General features: G+C 33.7%; 2 protein-coding genes and 1 pseudogene across 3 annotated transcripts in view; 1 reads left to right on the forward strand and 2 right to left on the reverse strand.

Annotated features, from left to right (window-relative positions):
• Window positions 1-18,188, forward strand: part of LOC139074340 (cTAGE family member 2-like) — a 624,763-nt gene that overhangs the window by 197,867 nt on the left and 408,708 nt on the right. The window lies entirely within an intron of this gene.
• LOC103543821 (olfactory receptor 1165-like) lies at window positions 6,007-6,983 on the reverse strand (annotated as a pseudogene).
• On the reverse strand, window positions 14,957-17,695 carry LOC139073332 (olfactory receptor 5D13-like). The gene is given in 2 exon segments (XM_070566086.1): window positions 14,957-15,941; window positions 17,670-17,695. Coding segments are annotated over 2 exon segments (1,011 nt in total).

The following is an 18,188-nucleotide window of genomic DNA, read 5'->3' on the forward strand; positions in this document are numbered from 1 at the left end:
GAAAGAAACCAAAAAAGAAATGAAACAACTGGAAACCAGAATATTTTGATTAATTTACTGAGGATTCCCTTTGATGATTAATGAACCTCAGCCATTTTTCTTCTCAGTAATCAAGCATTCTTGAAGATAGCAACAGGCTAGAAGTTTGTAACAAAAATGGCAGTATATTTCAAGGGATATGCCAGTAAAATGGCATTGTAACTATAAGACATAAGAAATCACAGAGAATACACTGAAAATGCTAAAAGCTGAAACCATAGTCTAAACTCTGCCAAAATTTGCGTCTTATATCTGCCTCTATGACAATGGAGATACAGACTACAGAGAATTATAATTGAAGTAGTACTCAGTGGGCCATGAGCCATACAATTAGCAGAAACACTGTTTCTTGTATCATTATGGTAGATGCATTTTCTTCTAAATCATTACAGATAGTTACATCACCACATCTATTCCATTAATTGCTTATAGATATCAAATTATTGAAATAATACATATTGATTAAACTGTGTATGGCTGAGTTTTAAATAAGAAAAAAAGACAATCCAGAAATAGCTGTTATTGACTCAACCGCGTTTTAAACTCCACATTCAAGTTTAGAGAGCAGAAATTTGGCCAATGCTACCCTAAACAAACGATGACTATGACCGCCATCAGTGAAAAAATGGGAATATCATTTATCTCCTGATATGATGTGATGAGAAAGACTTCGTCTCTGTGATGTTCTTCCCCCAAAATCCGTAATCCCAGCTTAACTTGAGAAAATCATCAGGTAAACCCGTATTTAGAAGTCTTCTACAGGCTAACTAGCCAGTACACATTAGGACTGTCAAAGTCAAGAAAAACAAGAGTGAGAAATTGTCACACACCAAAGGAAGCTGGGGAGACCTGACAACTAAATGAAATGTGGTACCCTGGATATTATCCCAGGAAAGAATAAGGGCATTAGTGAAAAAAACTGATGGAGTCCAAATAAAGTTTGAATTTTAGTGATCATATTGTACTAATGTTTCCTTTTAAAATTTTATTTTATTGTGGTAAGAACACTTAACATGAGTTCTATCCTCTTAATAGATTTCTTTTTTGAGGAAGATTAGCTCTGAGTTAACTACTGCCAGTCCTCCTCTTTTTTTGCTGAGGAAGCCTGGCCCTGAGCTAACATCCGTGCCCATCTTCCTCTACTTTATACATGGGACACCTACCACAGAATGGCATGCCAAACGGTGCCATGTCTGCACCCGAGATCCGAACCGGGAAACCTCGGGCTGCCGGGAGAGGACGTGCGCACTTAACCATTGCACCACGGGGCCGGCTCCTATTCTCTTAGTACACTTTTAACTGTACAGTGCAATATTGTTGACTACAAACACAACTTTGTACAGCAAATATCTAGAGTTTATTAATCTTGCTTAACTGAAATTTTATGCCCATTGATTTGTAACACTCTTACTCTCCCAGCCCCTGGCCACTATCATTTCACTCACTGATTTTATGAATTTGATTATTTTAGATACTTCACGTAAGTGGAGGCATTCAGTATTTGTGTTTCTGTGACTTGATTATTTCACTTAGCATAATGTCCTTAAGTTTCATCCATGTGGTCACATTTTTCAGAATTTCCTTAATTTTTAAGGCTAACCTTTATTCTATTGTATGTATATACCACATTTTCTTTATCCATTTATCTATCCATGGACACTTAGATTGTTTCCACATCTTGACTATTGTGAATAGTTCTTCAATGAACATGGGAATGCCAATACCTTTTTAAAAGCTACATTTCAATTCTTTTTCATACACATCCAAAAGTAGGATTACTGGATCATATGAAGAGCCTCCATATTTTTTTCCATAGCAACTGCACCATTTTTCATTTCCACCAACAATGCACAATTGTTCCAGTTTCTCTGTATCCTAGACAGCACTTGTCTATTGTTTATCTGATAGTAGCCATCCTGATCCTTGTGAGATGATGTCTCATTGTGATTTTGAATTGCAATTCCTGGATGATTAGTGTGACATCATACATTTTTCTCATATACCTTTGGCACATCTTCTTAGAAGAAATGTCTAAATCATGTCCTTAGTCAACTTTTTAGTAGGCATTTTCTTTTGCTATTGAGCTGTATTTGTTGCTTATATACATATTGAATATTAATCTTTTATCAGATGTGTAATTTGCAAATGTTTTCTCCTATGCTGTATGTTGCCTTTTCAATACTGAGAAGATTTTCAGTGAAAAAAATAATTGATAAGCCAATGACAAGGATAATAATGTTAATATTTCAAATTTTATTTTGTCAATTTTTTAACCATATATGTCTATCAATAAATTTATAGGTGTACTTATAGATCCATCATAAATCTATGAAGTGATGAAGACTTTTTACTCAATATATCAAAATCTTTGTTGCCTCTCCCCTCCATCATAAACCTGATCAAAAAGAGCAATGATAATGAAGGAATAAATCAAATAACAACGTCACTCTAATAAAGACAATGGCAAAATAAATACCAGCTGATATGATTTTCCCATAATTTCAGAAACATGTAAAGAGAATGGGGAAGTATAGACTAATGAAGCGGAAAAGGCATAGCTACAGTTAAGAATGATTTAAGGTGCACATCTAAAGAGTAAGTATAGTTTTTAGAGCCCAGAAGTCTCAGGCTTCAAAGGTATGTAGTAAATGAACAAAATAAATCCTGAAGTTTGTTTGAAAATGTAAAAGGCCAAGGACAACCAGTATCCACCCATGGAGAAGTGAAAGATGAAAAAAGTTCTCTAAGGGATATCAAGATTTCTTTCAAACTATAATAATTAAGAATATGTAGTAATGGAAAATACTTCAATGGAATGCAATAGAGAGTCAAGAAGCTGACTGAATTAGATTGAATAATTGGGTTCAATTATTCACCATCTCATTGCATTCATAAATTCTACATACTTAATTAATGATGGAGTCTATTTCTTCACCTTCGGATTATGAGTCCAGTCCTGTAACATGTTTAATGATCTGCTGGCAGAAAAGAAAGTATGGCAGTTCTTAGCCTAGGATTTAAGAGACCTTGAGTATTTTCATCTGGTTTACAGCTTTTCTGACATTTCCATAATGCAAGTAGCCAAATAGTCTAAAGATGATAAAGGACATGTGGAGCAATCAGTACTCACAGAACTGTGGTGTGAAGCAAAATGTTCTATCTCACAGCCTAGGGCAGAACCACCTCAGATGACATCCTGATCTTTGAAAATAGTTGTTCTTTTAAAGCATTGATTGTTTGATGGATTTTTCAAGAGATATTGTGGCAACAGCTGACAATTATACTGATAAACACACATATGGACACTTCATTTATGACAAGATTAGCATTAAAGAGCAGCAAGGAGAGAATGGATTTTTTTCAGTAAACAGCCTGTGACAATGATATATTCATCTGGTTAAAAATGAGAGAAGTACCATGATTGTTGGTGATTGACTACACCATGTGTTTGGCTAAGTTTGGCTCAGTTCCCTTGTTTTCTCATTCCAGGACCAGGCTGAAGGAACACTCTATTTGTGGTATGCTCTTCTCCAAGTTGAATGCACAAGCTCAAGGAAGAAAGATTCAAACCATGTAGGGGTATTTAAGGATTCTTCTATGATGTAACTTATGATACATTCACTCACTTTCCATTGTCTCAAACAAGCCACATGGGAATTGCTCTCTCTCTGCCTACAGAGAAGCATGACAAAGATGAGGATAGAAGAAATAATACTGACCCAGTAAAACAATCTATCATAGACCGAAACCTCATACAATCCACAAAAAAATGAATTTTAGGTGACTCATAGAGCAAAATATGAAGAACAACAAACATTCTTGAATATAACATATGTAAATGTCTTATTGACCTCAAGGGTAGATAAATATAATCTTCAACAATTACAAAAACATTAAAAAAGTAATACATTTGACTAAGTTAAAATTCAAACTTACTCTTTATTTGAGGAAATTGAGTGACAAGTAACGTAAAAATGCAAAAATACTTTCAAGACATGTAACAGTAGAAGAGATTATATTCATAATGTAAAATAAATTTTTGAATAAATAAGAAAAATGACATACTAATTTAAATGAAGACTGGTAAATGTCCTAAGAAATCACTTTAAAAAGAAAAAAATCCATAAACACATTAAAATGTGCCTAACCTCAATAATCATAAATATTCTAATTAAAACTACAAATGAAATATTCTAAATCAAATAAATGGGTAAAAATCATCATAATATCTAATAATACTGAACACTGGTAGGGAAGTAAATTATAATTTTAGAACTTTCAAACATTGGTTTAAGAGTCTAAAATGATAAAATCACTTTGAAATATTAAGAACTAAATAAATGCATACTACTTCTAGGCATAAAACTCATTCTAATGAGTACTTATGTGACATGTAATGGTATACTTGCCCCCAAATTGAAACATCCCAACTGTCCATCATAGTAGACTGGAATAAAGAAAAATCCTGTAATATTTACAATATAAAATATATAATAGAAGCAAATTGAATAAGCTATAAATATTTGCAACATGAATGATTTGTAAAATGTAATATTCATTTATAAAAGTCAGATATATGATATACATAATAAATGATTTCCTTCCTATAAAGTTGCAAAGAAGGAATATGAATTTATATTTTTTGAGAGGCATAGTTAGATATCGAATCTATATAGAAAAGTAACTGCATCATTTTGATAAAAATCATCCTTTTGAGTCTTGCTGAGAGTAGGAAGAAAGGGACAGTAACTGCTCTATGTATGGATCTACTTGAGAGTTATACGGGTGTTTGTTTAAAAAATATGTTTCAGTACGTTTTAAATTTAAAATGACGAAGTCAGAGTATTAAGCAGATGCTACATTTTGCAGGGATAGATTATCATCATAAATGTAATAAAAACTATTGCACAATGTGAGGCTAGGGAGTAAAATACATTGACTTTATATTTTTAAAAAGTGACTATGGATGATCTGAGATTCATGCCTTATGTAAGGATAAAAAATATGGGAAGTATACTAATTTGGTACTAACTGCTAAAAACCCACTTAATGACAATGATGACTCAGAAAGCAGAAACATGAAATCATTGTTCTATTTTGGAGACAAAACATGACTGACAGACGTTTGAGAGAGGCTACAGAATAATAAAATAAATAATGTCTTCTCCTTTGCTTGTTTAAGCAACTGAGTAGCTGTGGAAGGCATTTACTGATATAAAAAAATTGGTAGATGGGAAACGCTTACTGTTGAGAATGGATGATCAAAAAGTGTACTTTATTAATCTCAGTCTTTTTATCAATGCATAATGGATATAAATTTTATTATAAATAAATATAACTTTTGCTTAGTATTATTTTAAACAGCTTTTATTGAACTATAAAATATTCCACTGATATTCAAAAAATGAATGATATATAGAGTAGTTAATATTTTCAGCATCTGCTCACTCAAACTCAGCTAATATTTCTCATAATGCAAACTCCCAGGTCCTCAGTTTACTTGGAATGCAGTAAAGTTGTCAGGGGAAGAAAAAGTCCTGTTTTATAGAACTTTCTGAGACAAAAGAATTGGTTATGAGAACCTGAGCACAGATCCAGGAAAGGCGGTTATCATCTGTGTTTCTGCAGCACTTTTATAAAGGAGAACTTAAACTATAGCAAAAGTAATGAATCTCTAAATATATATACCTTCTTTGTCATTCTGACTTCCATAATGCCTAACTGGGAGATGTGGAAATATATTTCTTTCTTGAACCCAGCTAAGATGAAGTGCATCAGAATGAATTATTTCTGTATTAATTCGGAGTGTCCTGACCAGCAAAAACCATGTAAAGTGCAATATTTAATTGATTTAAAACATAATCATATATTTATTTAAAATAAAGGTAAACTAGCATAAGCAATATATATGAAAAGTTATTGGATGCAAGTACAACATAAAAAAATATATATGTATATATATTTAAATTATATTGAATGAGAAAGCAGTTTGGAGTTGATTACATTCCTGACAGCCTCTTTCACATCTTTGTTCCTAAGGCTATAGATAATGGGGTTCAGCATGGGCATCATGACTGTAAAAAACACAGTGGCCACTTTGAATGGGAGTAGGAGCTTTTGGAGTTGGGCACACAGTTGGGAAGAATGTTGATCCCTTGGAAAATGGTGATGGCAGTCAGCTGGGAAGCACAGGTAGAGAGCTCTTTTTGGAGTCCATCAGTAGAAGGCATCTGGATGATTGTGACAACTATGACAAGATAGGAGGAGAGGATAATCAGGAGGCTACAAGCCTCACTGAATATAGAAATGACTAAACATGTCAACTGACTGAAATAGGGGTCAGAGCAGGATAAAGAGAGGATGGCGGAATACTCACAGCCAAAGAGATTTATGGTTTTTGAACCACAGAAGGATAGTTTCGAAAGAGAATATGATATTGTCAAGGAACATATTCCATCACATATGTAGGTTCCAGCTATGAGGAGGGTGCACAGTTCATGAGACATAGCAACTGTGTAGAGAATAGGATTAGTAACAGCCATCAACCGGTCATAGCCCATGCCAACATGAACATTTCTGTAATCACAAATGCACAGTCAAAAAAAATTGTACCATGCATCCTTTGAAGGAGATAGTTCTGTATTCCATGACTAAGATTTCTAGCAGTTTGGGTGTAAATAAACTGGAATAGCAAATATCCAGAAAGGATAAATGGTTGAGAAAAAAGTGCATGGATGTGTGGAGTTTGGGATTGAACTTTATGACCACAATTATACCCAACTTCCCCACCAGAGTGACCATGTAGATCGTCAAGAAAACCAGGAAGAGGAGTACCTGAAGGTGTGGGTATTCTGAGAAGCCCAGGAGGATGAACGTGATCACGGAGCTCTGATTTCCCTCACTCAGTATCATGGTTATTGATTTAAAAAAAAGAAGAAGAAGAAATAAAGGAAAGAAAAATGGAAACTGTGCAGCAGAACTTGAGAAAGTGAGGCAAGAGGAATTCAAGACAGCTCAATGTAAACCATTGAAGGCAATGTGGTCAGTGCGCACTCTTGAGTGTTCTGCTCCACTTTGAAGTCTCACTTGAAAACTTACTGACTTTTTGATTATGAACAATTACCTTTGTCCTTCAGTACTTTAGTTTCCTCATCTGGAAAACAAGAAAAAAATAGTACATATCAATGGTATTATTTTATATAAGTGAACTATAAATGTGTGTGATATTTAGAGCATTGAATACCCTACGATAATATATAATTATATGAGAACAAAGCAGACATAGAGTGAAATCAGAAAAACATTGAGTAGATCATAGTAGTCATGTGATCATGGCAAAAGTGGTCTTGGGAAGTTACATACTTTTAGCACATCAAAAAAAAGTAAATTTCTTTGGGGAAAAATGTATAATCAGACATTCATAATTCTGTATCAATATTTTGAATGTTTGCGTTTTCCAGGCTTGTCCCATAAAAAGATCTTTAAGTAATTTGGAGAAAAATTCCCCTGATAACTATGTTCTTTCAATTACGCATGACCATATGTTCATATAAAGGCTCAAAATGCTCAATGATTTATAACTATCTTCCGAGGAAATGTTTTGGAGATGTTCTTGAAAGATTCATATTGACATTCTTTTGCTGGTTATGAAGTATATTTGTAGTGCATATTGTATTAAAAAGGAAAAAATATGCTTATTTGTCAGTGATTATAAAACACAGAAACAAATAGTACTAAAAAAGAAATATCTCTGACAACAATAACCAAAACCCTTCTTCTGGTGTGGCGGACTCAGGTGTGGTGGCTATGAGGAATGAAAAAACTGTGTAAGAATCAAAAAAATAAGTATTTTATTTTTGTAAACCAACAGGCATTTGAATATCAGGAATTTCATATGATTGAACCTGAGAAAAACTGACTCTAGAAATGAATGTGGAGATGTAATGAGTAAGGCACTGCTATCTTGAACCCATCTGTGATTTGGCACCATTTTTGGCTTTGTTTGCAACAAGCAACAGTCTGTCATCAACCTGCTATTAAACCCATCAGCTGAGCAACCAGATTTCCATTACATGGATGATTGGGTTGACATTTTGTGAACTGAGTGTATTTAATCACATGTGTTGATGAAAACATCTTCTCTAAATTCAGTAACTTAGATTGCTTTCAGTGGATTACATCCATGCAGGTTAAGAATTTTAAGATAATTAACTTAACTAAAGTTTTCTATAAAATGGGGTTGAATAAAAGCTGAACAATCTACTTCTTAGAACTGTGGGAATTACTACGTAAAATTTTTTATAGAACCACTTATATAATATGTTACAAATTTTAGTTGTCGTTATGTTTTCAGGCAATAACAACAAAACATGGCCTATGTTGACTCTGCTTCATGTTCAGGACAACTTTTCATCAGCTGTCTTCTGGTTTATTAATACTATGCTGATAGTTATTAGCAAAAACCAGAAGCTTTTCACTGATATTGGATAAAAAAATAAAAGCTTTATATCAACAACAACAACAAAAAGATACAATCTGCTACTAGAACGTAGAAAAGAAAGAAAGCTAGATGAATCCATTATATGAGTAAAGCTTCTAGAACTTGGATTGGGAAAGAACCGCTGGAGTTGTTAGATCATGCTCTGCCTAATAGAAACTAAGTAGATCTTTGTGAAAGATTCCTAACCAAGATCAAGACAAGACTTGACACAGTTAAAAAGCAGATAATTCCTGAATATTCTCATATACCCTGTGTTCAGTCTTCATTAGCAATAATTCTACTGCTCCTCCTTACTTTAAGGCTCCTGTCCTCACAGCTAATGATCCCCCTTCAAACTCTTTCAGTGAAACTTACCAAAGCAGTAACTATCATAGTCAATTCTATGTCTGAAAACTTCTGTTAACTAGTATTCTTCCAAATATATTTTATGGCACTTGCAAGGTCCAATTTGATCTAAATCTATCTCTGTAGTTCACAGAAATTAAATCTAACACCCTTTTACGTTATAGACCTTCAAATATTTGAAGACTTTTAAAATGCTTCTCTTGCTCTTTCTCTTTAGGTAAATATTTTTAGTGTTAGTTTCATGTATGTGTGTGTTTTACATTTTTTCCTCACACTGGTTTCTAAATATTCCAGAGGATCTACTCAATGCTCTGGGTATACCATTGACCTCTGTGAGCTGATATTGAAACTAGAACTAAACATACCTGCTCAGGAATTTCCTGCCAGGCCAAGAGGCAGCAAACTCGGTAATCTGGTCTTATTTACTCCATTTCTAATAGTAGTGCCTAATTGAGCACTTGAGGTCAAGTATTTGAATGGTGTTAGGTCAATCTACTGCCTTGCCAACGTTGTCCATGATTTACAAGTAAGTAACAAATCCTATGCATATGCACGTGAAGTTTTGAGACAAAGTTCAGGATTGTGCATTTATTATTAAATCTCATGCATTGTTTGGTTCTTTTATTCTCCTCTTGCTGCTTGCGTGATCTTCCATTCTGATTGGCTTTACTGACGACCACACTGCTTCTTGTTTATACTTAGGCTACTCTGTCTACCTGAAATGTCTTCGTTGTTTCTTCAGCTTCCTTCAATATTGCCAATTATCAGTGCACAATCCATTCCCCTTGCAATTTGGGCTATTTGTTAAATTTTTGACAAACATTCTTTCACCTTCACTTTTGAAGAGTACATGTGTTCTGTTCAACATATTGTGCTAGATACAAACTTTAAGTCAAATAATCACAGGAAGTCTTAACAATCTACAAGAGCTAAAGATCAATGACAATGAATGTAACACTTCCTCACCCATCTGACAATCATTTGAGGGCCAGGCTCCCATTGTATATTTATTAGTTTACAAATAAAACAGGTACTTAAAATGCATGAAGAAGATAGTAATTGTTAAGATAACATTATGGTGATAATTTTATCAATGTCGTTATGATATTCTGTTTAATTAAATTAGCTTGGTACCTGACAGTATAACTGAGGTTGAATGAATAACTACTTCTTTGTTCACAGTACAGAAAAAAGAAAATAAACATCCCATTTATTTTTTCTTATCAGAAACTTTTTTTATAAAACTCTAACATCAACTGTTTATTTTTTTTTCCTCGTTCAGAGATGAGATTTGAATGGAGGGAGAAAAGGCACCATCACATCATGCCATTTCATAAAGAGCGTGGACTTAAGGATGCAGATCCCGCTAGTTCGGATTCACCCTTTGTCATTTATTACATATGTAGCTTTAGCTAATTGTTTAATATTATGAATCTTAGTTTTATCACCTTGAAATGTGGATTAAAAACCTAGGTCGTTTAATATTTAGTGTGAACATCTTGAGTGAGATTTGACTTTAACATATCTGAGAATAATTCCTATGCTTAGCTAAAGCCTCCACAACTATGAGCTCCCTTCCATCTTGACTCTAATGCTGTTGATCTACAAGAATGTAGCATCAGTACCACGTCTTGAAAATATTTGCAGGGCAAATATTGGGAGCTATTTTAAAAAAGGGTCTTATATCCTGGACTCATTTTAATTTCAAATTTTTCACTCAGTCTTGGATTCAAAATGGTATCCATTTCTAATCCACTCATATATCATCTTCAATACCCCTTACTTTCCTAACCACATCTGGATCTTTCTGATTCTTTTCTTGCCATCTCGTATCTATGATTGTGGAAAAAGCAATAAGGGGGAAATGGAAAAAGAGAAATAGTCAAAATATGCCTCCCCCTTCATTTCCACTATTATCAACTCTCCACTCACCTGAATATATGATTTCCAACTGCTTCCAAACTACAGTCCAATCTGTAAGATTAATTTTTGCTTACTCTCATTTAGCCTAGAATGCAATAGTGTCGAGGTTTGGAAAGGCATTTCATACTAAATGCATCAAATTGAAACTCATTAGCTTGGATTTCTATAATATTCCAGGAACTATAAATCACATCCTTTTTTTCACTACAATGCTACTTCATTTACAAGAATATTTTAAATCTTTATTGTACAAAAATAGGGCATTGATATTTTATAATCTTCTACTGTTTATGCCTCTAAAATTGCACCTCTACCTTTGTTCTTTTACACAGTGTCATTACTTCACCAGTTAGTACATAACTCTTCTAAGAAAACATTGCTCGTTAATCTAAGTGTCTTTTCTCTCACTCTGTTTTCTTTTCACTCATATCTTCACAGTATTTATACAATGCCCTTTATATTTTGCTATGTTTATTGATATGTGTCTGTCTGTGTGCGTGTGTCTGTGTCAGCTTTTTCCCCTGAAGAATATAATTTCTTTAAAATAAGACTTACATTTAGCATTTCTCTTATGACCCCTAATGTGCTTAACATAGAATATTTTCAAGTTCAGGACAATGGTCCTGGGAATAATGAAAGTAGAATTTAACCTGTTGATTATAACCATGAACGAAGTAGATATTGCTGTTAGTCAGCTCATGTAGGTTTTTCCTTTCAAGATATTTGTTAGGTTCCAATATCCTTCACTTCAGAATGAAAGGATGATCCTAGGTAGAATCAAGTCATCAAAAGCCAGATATTCCTAATGTATTTATCATTGAAGCCTTCCTTGTTAGTATTAATAAACTGCATACATATTCTGTCTCAAAATTGAAGTTTTTGTTTAATTTTTTCGAATCTTTTAGGCAGACAGCTGATGATTCTTGCTAAAAATAACTTAATGAAGATACCAAAAATTTCATTTTTGCAACTGTCAAGAAATTGTGGAGGAAGCACAGAGATGTCCTTGGAATGTATACAGAGCAGGAAACTATATTCCATGATCATATTGTTTGTTTTATGCCTAACTACTTGACCATGGGGACACAGGCCTTGGAGAATTCTGACAAAGTTTGTTGTCGTGAGCTACAAACACAATAATTAGAGGAAATTTCCTCTTCTGCAACTTAGAATATAATTTCATCGGAAATGATTTAACATGTAGATCTTTATGTCTTAAAACAATTACCTCTGCAAAGAGACCATAATTCTTAAAATCATGAAAAAATATAGTCACATCCATCCAACGTCTTCGACATAATTATTGTTGGTATCATATGCTTTTTTCATCTATTTTGCTTAAGTGTTGGCACAAGTATTTATATAGAAACACATCTAACGTTATACTGTAGATATTTTGACATTCAATAATTTATTGTTTGTTATATCCTGAATATGCAATTCCTTCGGCTGGCAGTTGAGAGAGGATATGCTATTTACCTGCCTCTTGGCTATAGATCCAGCTGTATTGTTCAGTTCAGTCAGAGGGATCATCATGCTGATATTTTAAATCCCTCTATGTGATTCCTACACCAACTCCTCTGAGACACAGATCAGGAAAGAAAGAAAGTGGTGTTAAATATTGACCTCTCCCAACACAGGCCTTCCAGGAAAAACAGTCACATTTATACCTACAATATCTAAAATTTTAAAAGAAGTGTAGCATATACATTAATTGGTAGAAAAAAATTAACCTGTAACCATCGCTTAATACAACCATTAGTGAACTAACATATAATCTAACATACATTTAGCTCCATAGTTAAAATATTTACTTTCAGGCTGAAAGTATAACCTGAGATTTTTGAAAAAAAATTTTGTATTACATTAGTGTAAATTGACTGCTTTTTCAAGAGTCTTTACCAAAATAAAACAACATCCTGCTCTAAAAGGATTTTGCAGCTATTCAGTCTTTTTTGCTTTTCTTTTACCTTCCACTAAAAGACAGAAAGCTAGAGTATCAAAATTACAAGTTACATTACTCCAAAATCAATAATTAAGAATAATATATTCTATTTTTTAGCCTAGAAACCTTAATGAATATACTAAATGCTCCATGATGCATGCTCAAAATTCCTAAATTCTTTTTGTATTCTTAAAATCTTTATTAAGCTACACACACTCAAAGATTTTTATAGTACCTGATAGGAACAGTTAGTATGTCACCTGGTTGACAAACAATTAAAAATTAATGTGAGGCTGGCCTGGTGCTGCAGTGGTTAAGTTCACACATTCTGCTGCGGCAACCCTGGAGTTCACTGGTTTGTATCCCGGGTGCGGACCTATGCACTGCTTGTCAAGCCATGCTGTTGCAGCCATGCCACATATAAAGTAGATGAAGATGTGCATGGATGTTAGCTCAGGGCCAGTGTTCCTCAGCAAAAAGAGGAGGATCGGCAGTGTGTGTTAGCTCAGGGCTAATCTTCCTCAAAAAAAAAAAAAAAATTAAAGTAAACCTTTTGTAACTATCGTGATACACTGAGTATTGAGAATGTTGTTGTATACCCCTAAAAAGTAAGTTACATAAGACACAGGATTTGATGCAAAGCATTCTAGTAAAGAGTGTTTAATTTATGGATATAAAACTCTAAATCATGGGAAGAAATAAGTAACATTTAATAGACTAAATTAGAACCACAACACATGCATATGGTTCTATTCTCTGCTTTTAAACCTTAATCATGATTAGTAAGACACACTTAGAAAAGGAAAGTTCTTATATTTATTCTCAACCAGTAATTTGCTTAGAGCAATTCAATGACCCATCAATTATTAGAAAATTTTGTAAAACATGTCCCAGACTTGAGTTATCTGTTATCTGCCATAGAGTTATCTGGCATTATCAAGAAATAATGTGTTTCTTGAGGTAAATGTTTTAATCAATCTTTGGTAGAGTTTCAACCAAACTTTACATTTCTCCCTATACCCCTGATCATTGACTTGTAATTTTGCAGTCCTATAAGAGGTAGATAATTTTCTCATACTTTGACTTTGGGCTTAACCACGTATTTTGCTTTGATTCATAAAATACTAGCAGGTGAGACCCTAATATGGGCTTGAAATACGCTTTTGTTGTTGGGCACACTTTACTGTGACTTAGCATTCAGTGTAGACCATTGGCTAAATGGTCCAACAGAGAAGATATCCAAACAGGTCTTTAGATTGAAGTTCATCTAGTTAGCTCAGTCTTGACACTCAGGTGACCCAGCTGGTATCAGCTGAGCTAGCTCAGTCAAGTCACTGATTGAAAAGGATTGTTACTGTTGCATCCCACTGGAGTTCATGACTGATTGTTTCCTTTTTTCCAATAAATCCCTGATGCTTGAATAAGATCTATGTATTGTATTATCAATATCATGGTTGCTGCATTGTACTATCGCAGTGGAAACTGGGTAAAAGACATTGAGATCTCTCTATATTATTTATTACAAAAAATAAATCTAAAATCATATCAATAAAATTTCCAATAAATAAATAAATAATATACAACTACTTTGACATGCATGGAAAAACCAGAGTCATGGGCACATACATCCAAAATGTTTACCATCTTGTGCCAGTATATAGAAAGAAAATATTGTATATTTTGTCATTCTACCGATTATAATTCAACTACACCATATTCTGGAGTATCCCGAACTTAACCACTAAGCCACGGGGCTGGCCCCTGAACTTTTTAAGGAAGATATATTTTGTATTTATTTTTGGTTGTCTGTGATCTTCCAATGCTAAGATGGTTCTTATGGAACTAAATATATAATTTTTTAGATATTTAGGGGTTTTATGTTGAATAACTCTTAATGGACTACTTTTATTTTAAGACGTAAACTTCCTCATTGTAAACTATAGCACTTCAGATCATCTCAAAAATTCAAGATGACTTAAATTGAACTGAAATTTGTCCGGAGCAATCACACAGTCGTGTATGCTAACATAGAGACTTTTATATTCCAATTTATGAATAAAAAACTTAATTTAGGTAGTCTTACCTTTTATCCCTAACATTATTTGCAATGTTAAAATTATTTTACTTATTATAGTGAATAGATATCGGACTGTCAATTACAAGGTTACCAGAGATTCATGTACAGCTTTGCTATTAAACAACGCTTAACCAGTACTCTCAAAAAGAAATAATGAATACTTCAATGTTTGCATTTCATCACAGAACAATTTATTATTGATTAACTTGTTGACTTTATATTTCACATCTTTATTCCAGAGGATGCAGATCAGTGGGTTCATCATGGGAATGACTACTGTGTAGAAGATGGAGGCAACCTTGAACATGAGCCATGAACTTTTGGAGTTAGGAACACAGTAGAAAAAAAGGATGCTCCCATGGAAAATGGTAATGGTGGTTAGGTGGGAGGCACATGTGGAGACGGCTTTGTGGTGTCCCCTACATGAAGACATCTTCATGACAGTGATAAAAATGAAAACATAGCGAGTAATAATGATTATCAGACTGCTTATTTCATTGAATGTGGCAGAGACTAAAATGATTGTCTGGTTAATGTATGGATCAAAGCAGGAAACAGTAACAATGGCGTTATGCTCACAGCCAAAGTTACTTATGAAGTTATTCCCACAAAAGGATAAGGTCAACAAAAAGCATGTGAGTATTAAAGAACAGACTATACCCCAAGAGTATGATGCAGCCACTGACAAGGAATAAAGCTTCTGAGATGCTACAACTGTGTAGAGAAGAGGGTTACAAAAAGCCACAAATCAATCATATGCCATCACCTCCAATATGAATGTTTCTTTCACCACAAATATGCATGCAAAGAAGAATTGCATGATGCATCCTGTAAAGGAAATGGTTCTGTCTTCCACAACCACATTTTCTAATAGTTTGTGAGTAACTACTGTACAGTAACAGAAATCAACAAAGGATAAGCAGCTGAGAAAAAAGTACATGGGGGTGTGGAGTTTGGGATTGATCTTGCTAATCACTATCATGCCCAGTTTCCCCAACACAGTGACTGTGTAAATGATCAGGAATCCCAGGAACAGGGGCATCTGGGGTCCTGGATATCCTGAGAAGCCCAAAAGAACAAAGTTGACTACACCACTCTGGTTTTCTTGGTTCCTGTGGAAAAAACATGAAAGTTTATTCACAGAATTAAGAACCAAAACTTGAAATATGTAAAAAAATTGGAATAAATGTTGAGAGGCTCAATGGGTCTCTATTAAGAGTATTGCTGAAAATTCTAGACCTCCACTGTTACATTATTTCAAGTTATTCTTCACTTATGTGATGATTATACAGTGAATAATAATTTTTGTGTGAGTGGAATAATCAAAAGCAAAGTTAAGACAGGAAGAATGGAAAACAGATTAGATCCCACTATATTTCAAATAATGAAACTCAGCTTCATCATGGGCAGCTAATGTCATGAGAAGGGTGGATCTAACTCTCCTGAATCTGAGCTAGTAAAAATAATTGTATTGGAAGAAATACATATCATGAGTTTCTACAGTTTCTTCCCTGTCTTACCTCTTAAGCTGTGGGATAATTAACTTGTATATATTGAAAGTATTTAAATGATAACATTCCTACAAAATGATCAATTTAATAGCTTCTTGGTTGTTCTATGTTTTTTTCAGTGCCCTTCTGACTCCTGGTAGCATAATAGTCTCAACACATTCTGGTGCTGTGCTGTATACGTATTCTAATCTTTTCAATTATGTTGAAATAATTTTGAAAATATTCAAATGTTGTGGATAGCATATTACATTATTCATCAGGAGTTGTTCATAATGAAATATGTACTGTGTCTGCAGTGATATTAGTTGAAGCAATACTGAACTAAAAGCTCTTCATTTTCCAATGGGGCAAATTTTGTAAGTTGGGTAAGTGACAAAAGAGAACTATGAAGTACTGGAAAATGCATATAAATTTCAGGCTGAAGGAAAAAAATAAGTTTAAAGCTTTTCCAAGGACCAGTGTTAGGAGAGAGAACTAGTCAAACAAACAGGCAAGATGGTATTTCTTGAATATTACTTCGTGTCACTAGGTAGTTCCTCAACAGTAAAATGAGCACAGCAATAATATAAAATTTAAGTCAGTAGAAAGAAAGTAGGTACTTTTATATTGAATTTATAAGCTATAAGACATGATGTGATGCACAGTAGATATCAGCTTTCTTATTTATTGCATTTATGCATAATTTGTATGATATCAAAAACTGTATTTTGTTATGAAAATCAGGCCCAAGCATGAGCAACTGTCAACAGGTGGGGACATTTGGGAATAAAATGTAGAAATTCTGTCCTACAGAACTAACACAACAGAAATACCATAGGATTTCTTTGGGCACTCCGTCTAAGATGTATAATAAATTTTCCCCATTCTCCTATAGGTTTTTTCATCACAATATAATTTTCTCTGATCCCCACATTCTTATGCCTGTGGGAAAGACATCCTCCAAAAACGAATCCCATGACAGATCCTGCCTTTGTAAAAATCGTTCATAAGTTCTTTACACTGCAAAGATAGATTATGGCAATTTTTTCCAGCCAGATTCCTTCATTTTAGTATATTCTATGCCTCATTGAAGGGACAATTTTCCATGATTAACATAAATTCCAATGACTTTTAAGATTCCAAATACTTTATATTACTTAATACATGAAATTTACATGGTTCAGCCTGGCTTTCCAAAAATTCTTGTGTCTATAAATTCAATCTCATTACCTCTTAATGCATTCTTATTTAATCATGATGAATGTATCAAGCTCTGTTATATAACACATGCTCACTTGCTTATAGTTTATTTTCCCATTTTATTCTCAGTCCTATAGTGCTTTATTTTACCACCTACTATTATTGGCATTGCTCATGGTTCCTTCTCTTTTTTATACATATAAACTGAATATTTATAACTCACAATTACCATATAGTATATCGTATCATTTAGAAACATGATGGTTATTGTCACTTTCTTCCTCAGTGATCATAGGAAGTGTGAAGACAAGGCCTGTTTTTTATTATTCCACATTTGCCAAAATATTTATTTCATTGCAGGCTACATTGTTACCACCCAATGAGAAAATTAGGATGAATATCATTTGACAGAAAGGAATCAGAATATAATACTGTAAGCCCTCTCTTAGTCAAACTAAGTGGATTTGTGGGCACTTTATTCTACACATGTGTTTGTGTACTGCAAATATCACTAGTTCTCCATATATTCCTTTTAAAGGAAAACAAAAGACTGAATCAATTCACTGAAATACAAAAGCACTTGAATGAGTCTTTTACTGAAGAATTATTTGCTACGATTAATGAACTCCAGTAGTTCTCCTGCTTGGTATTTAATTAATAGACACAGAT

Source organism: Equus przewalskii, chromosome 11, assembly GCF_037783145.1.
Source record: "Equus przewalskii isolate Varuska chromosome 11, EquPr2, whole genome shotgun sequence".
Taxonomy (NCBI): Eukaryota; Metazoa; Chordata; class Mammalia; order Perissodactyla; family Equidae; genus Equus; species Equus przewalskii.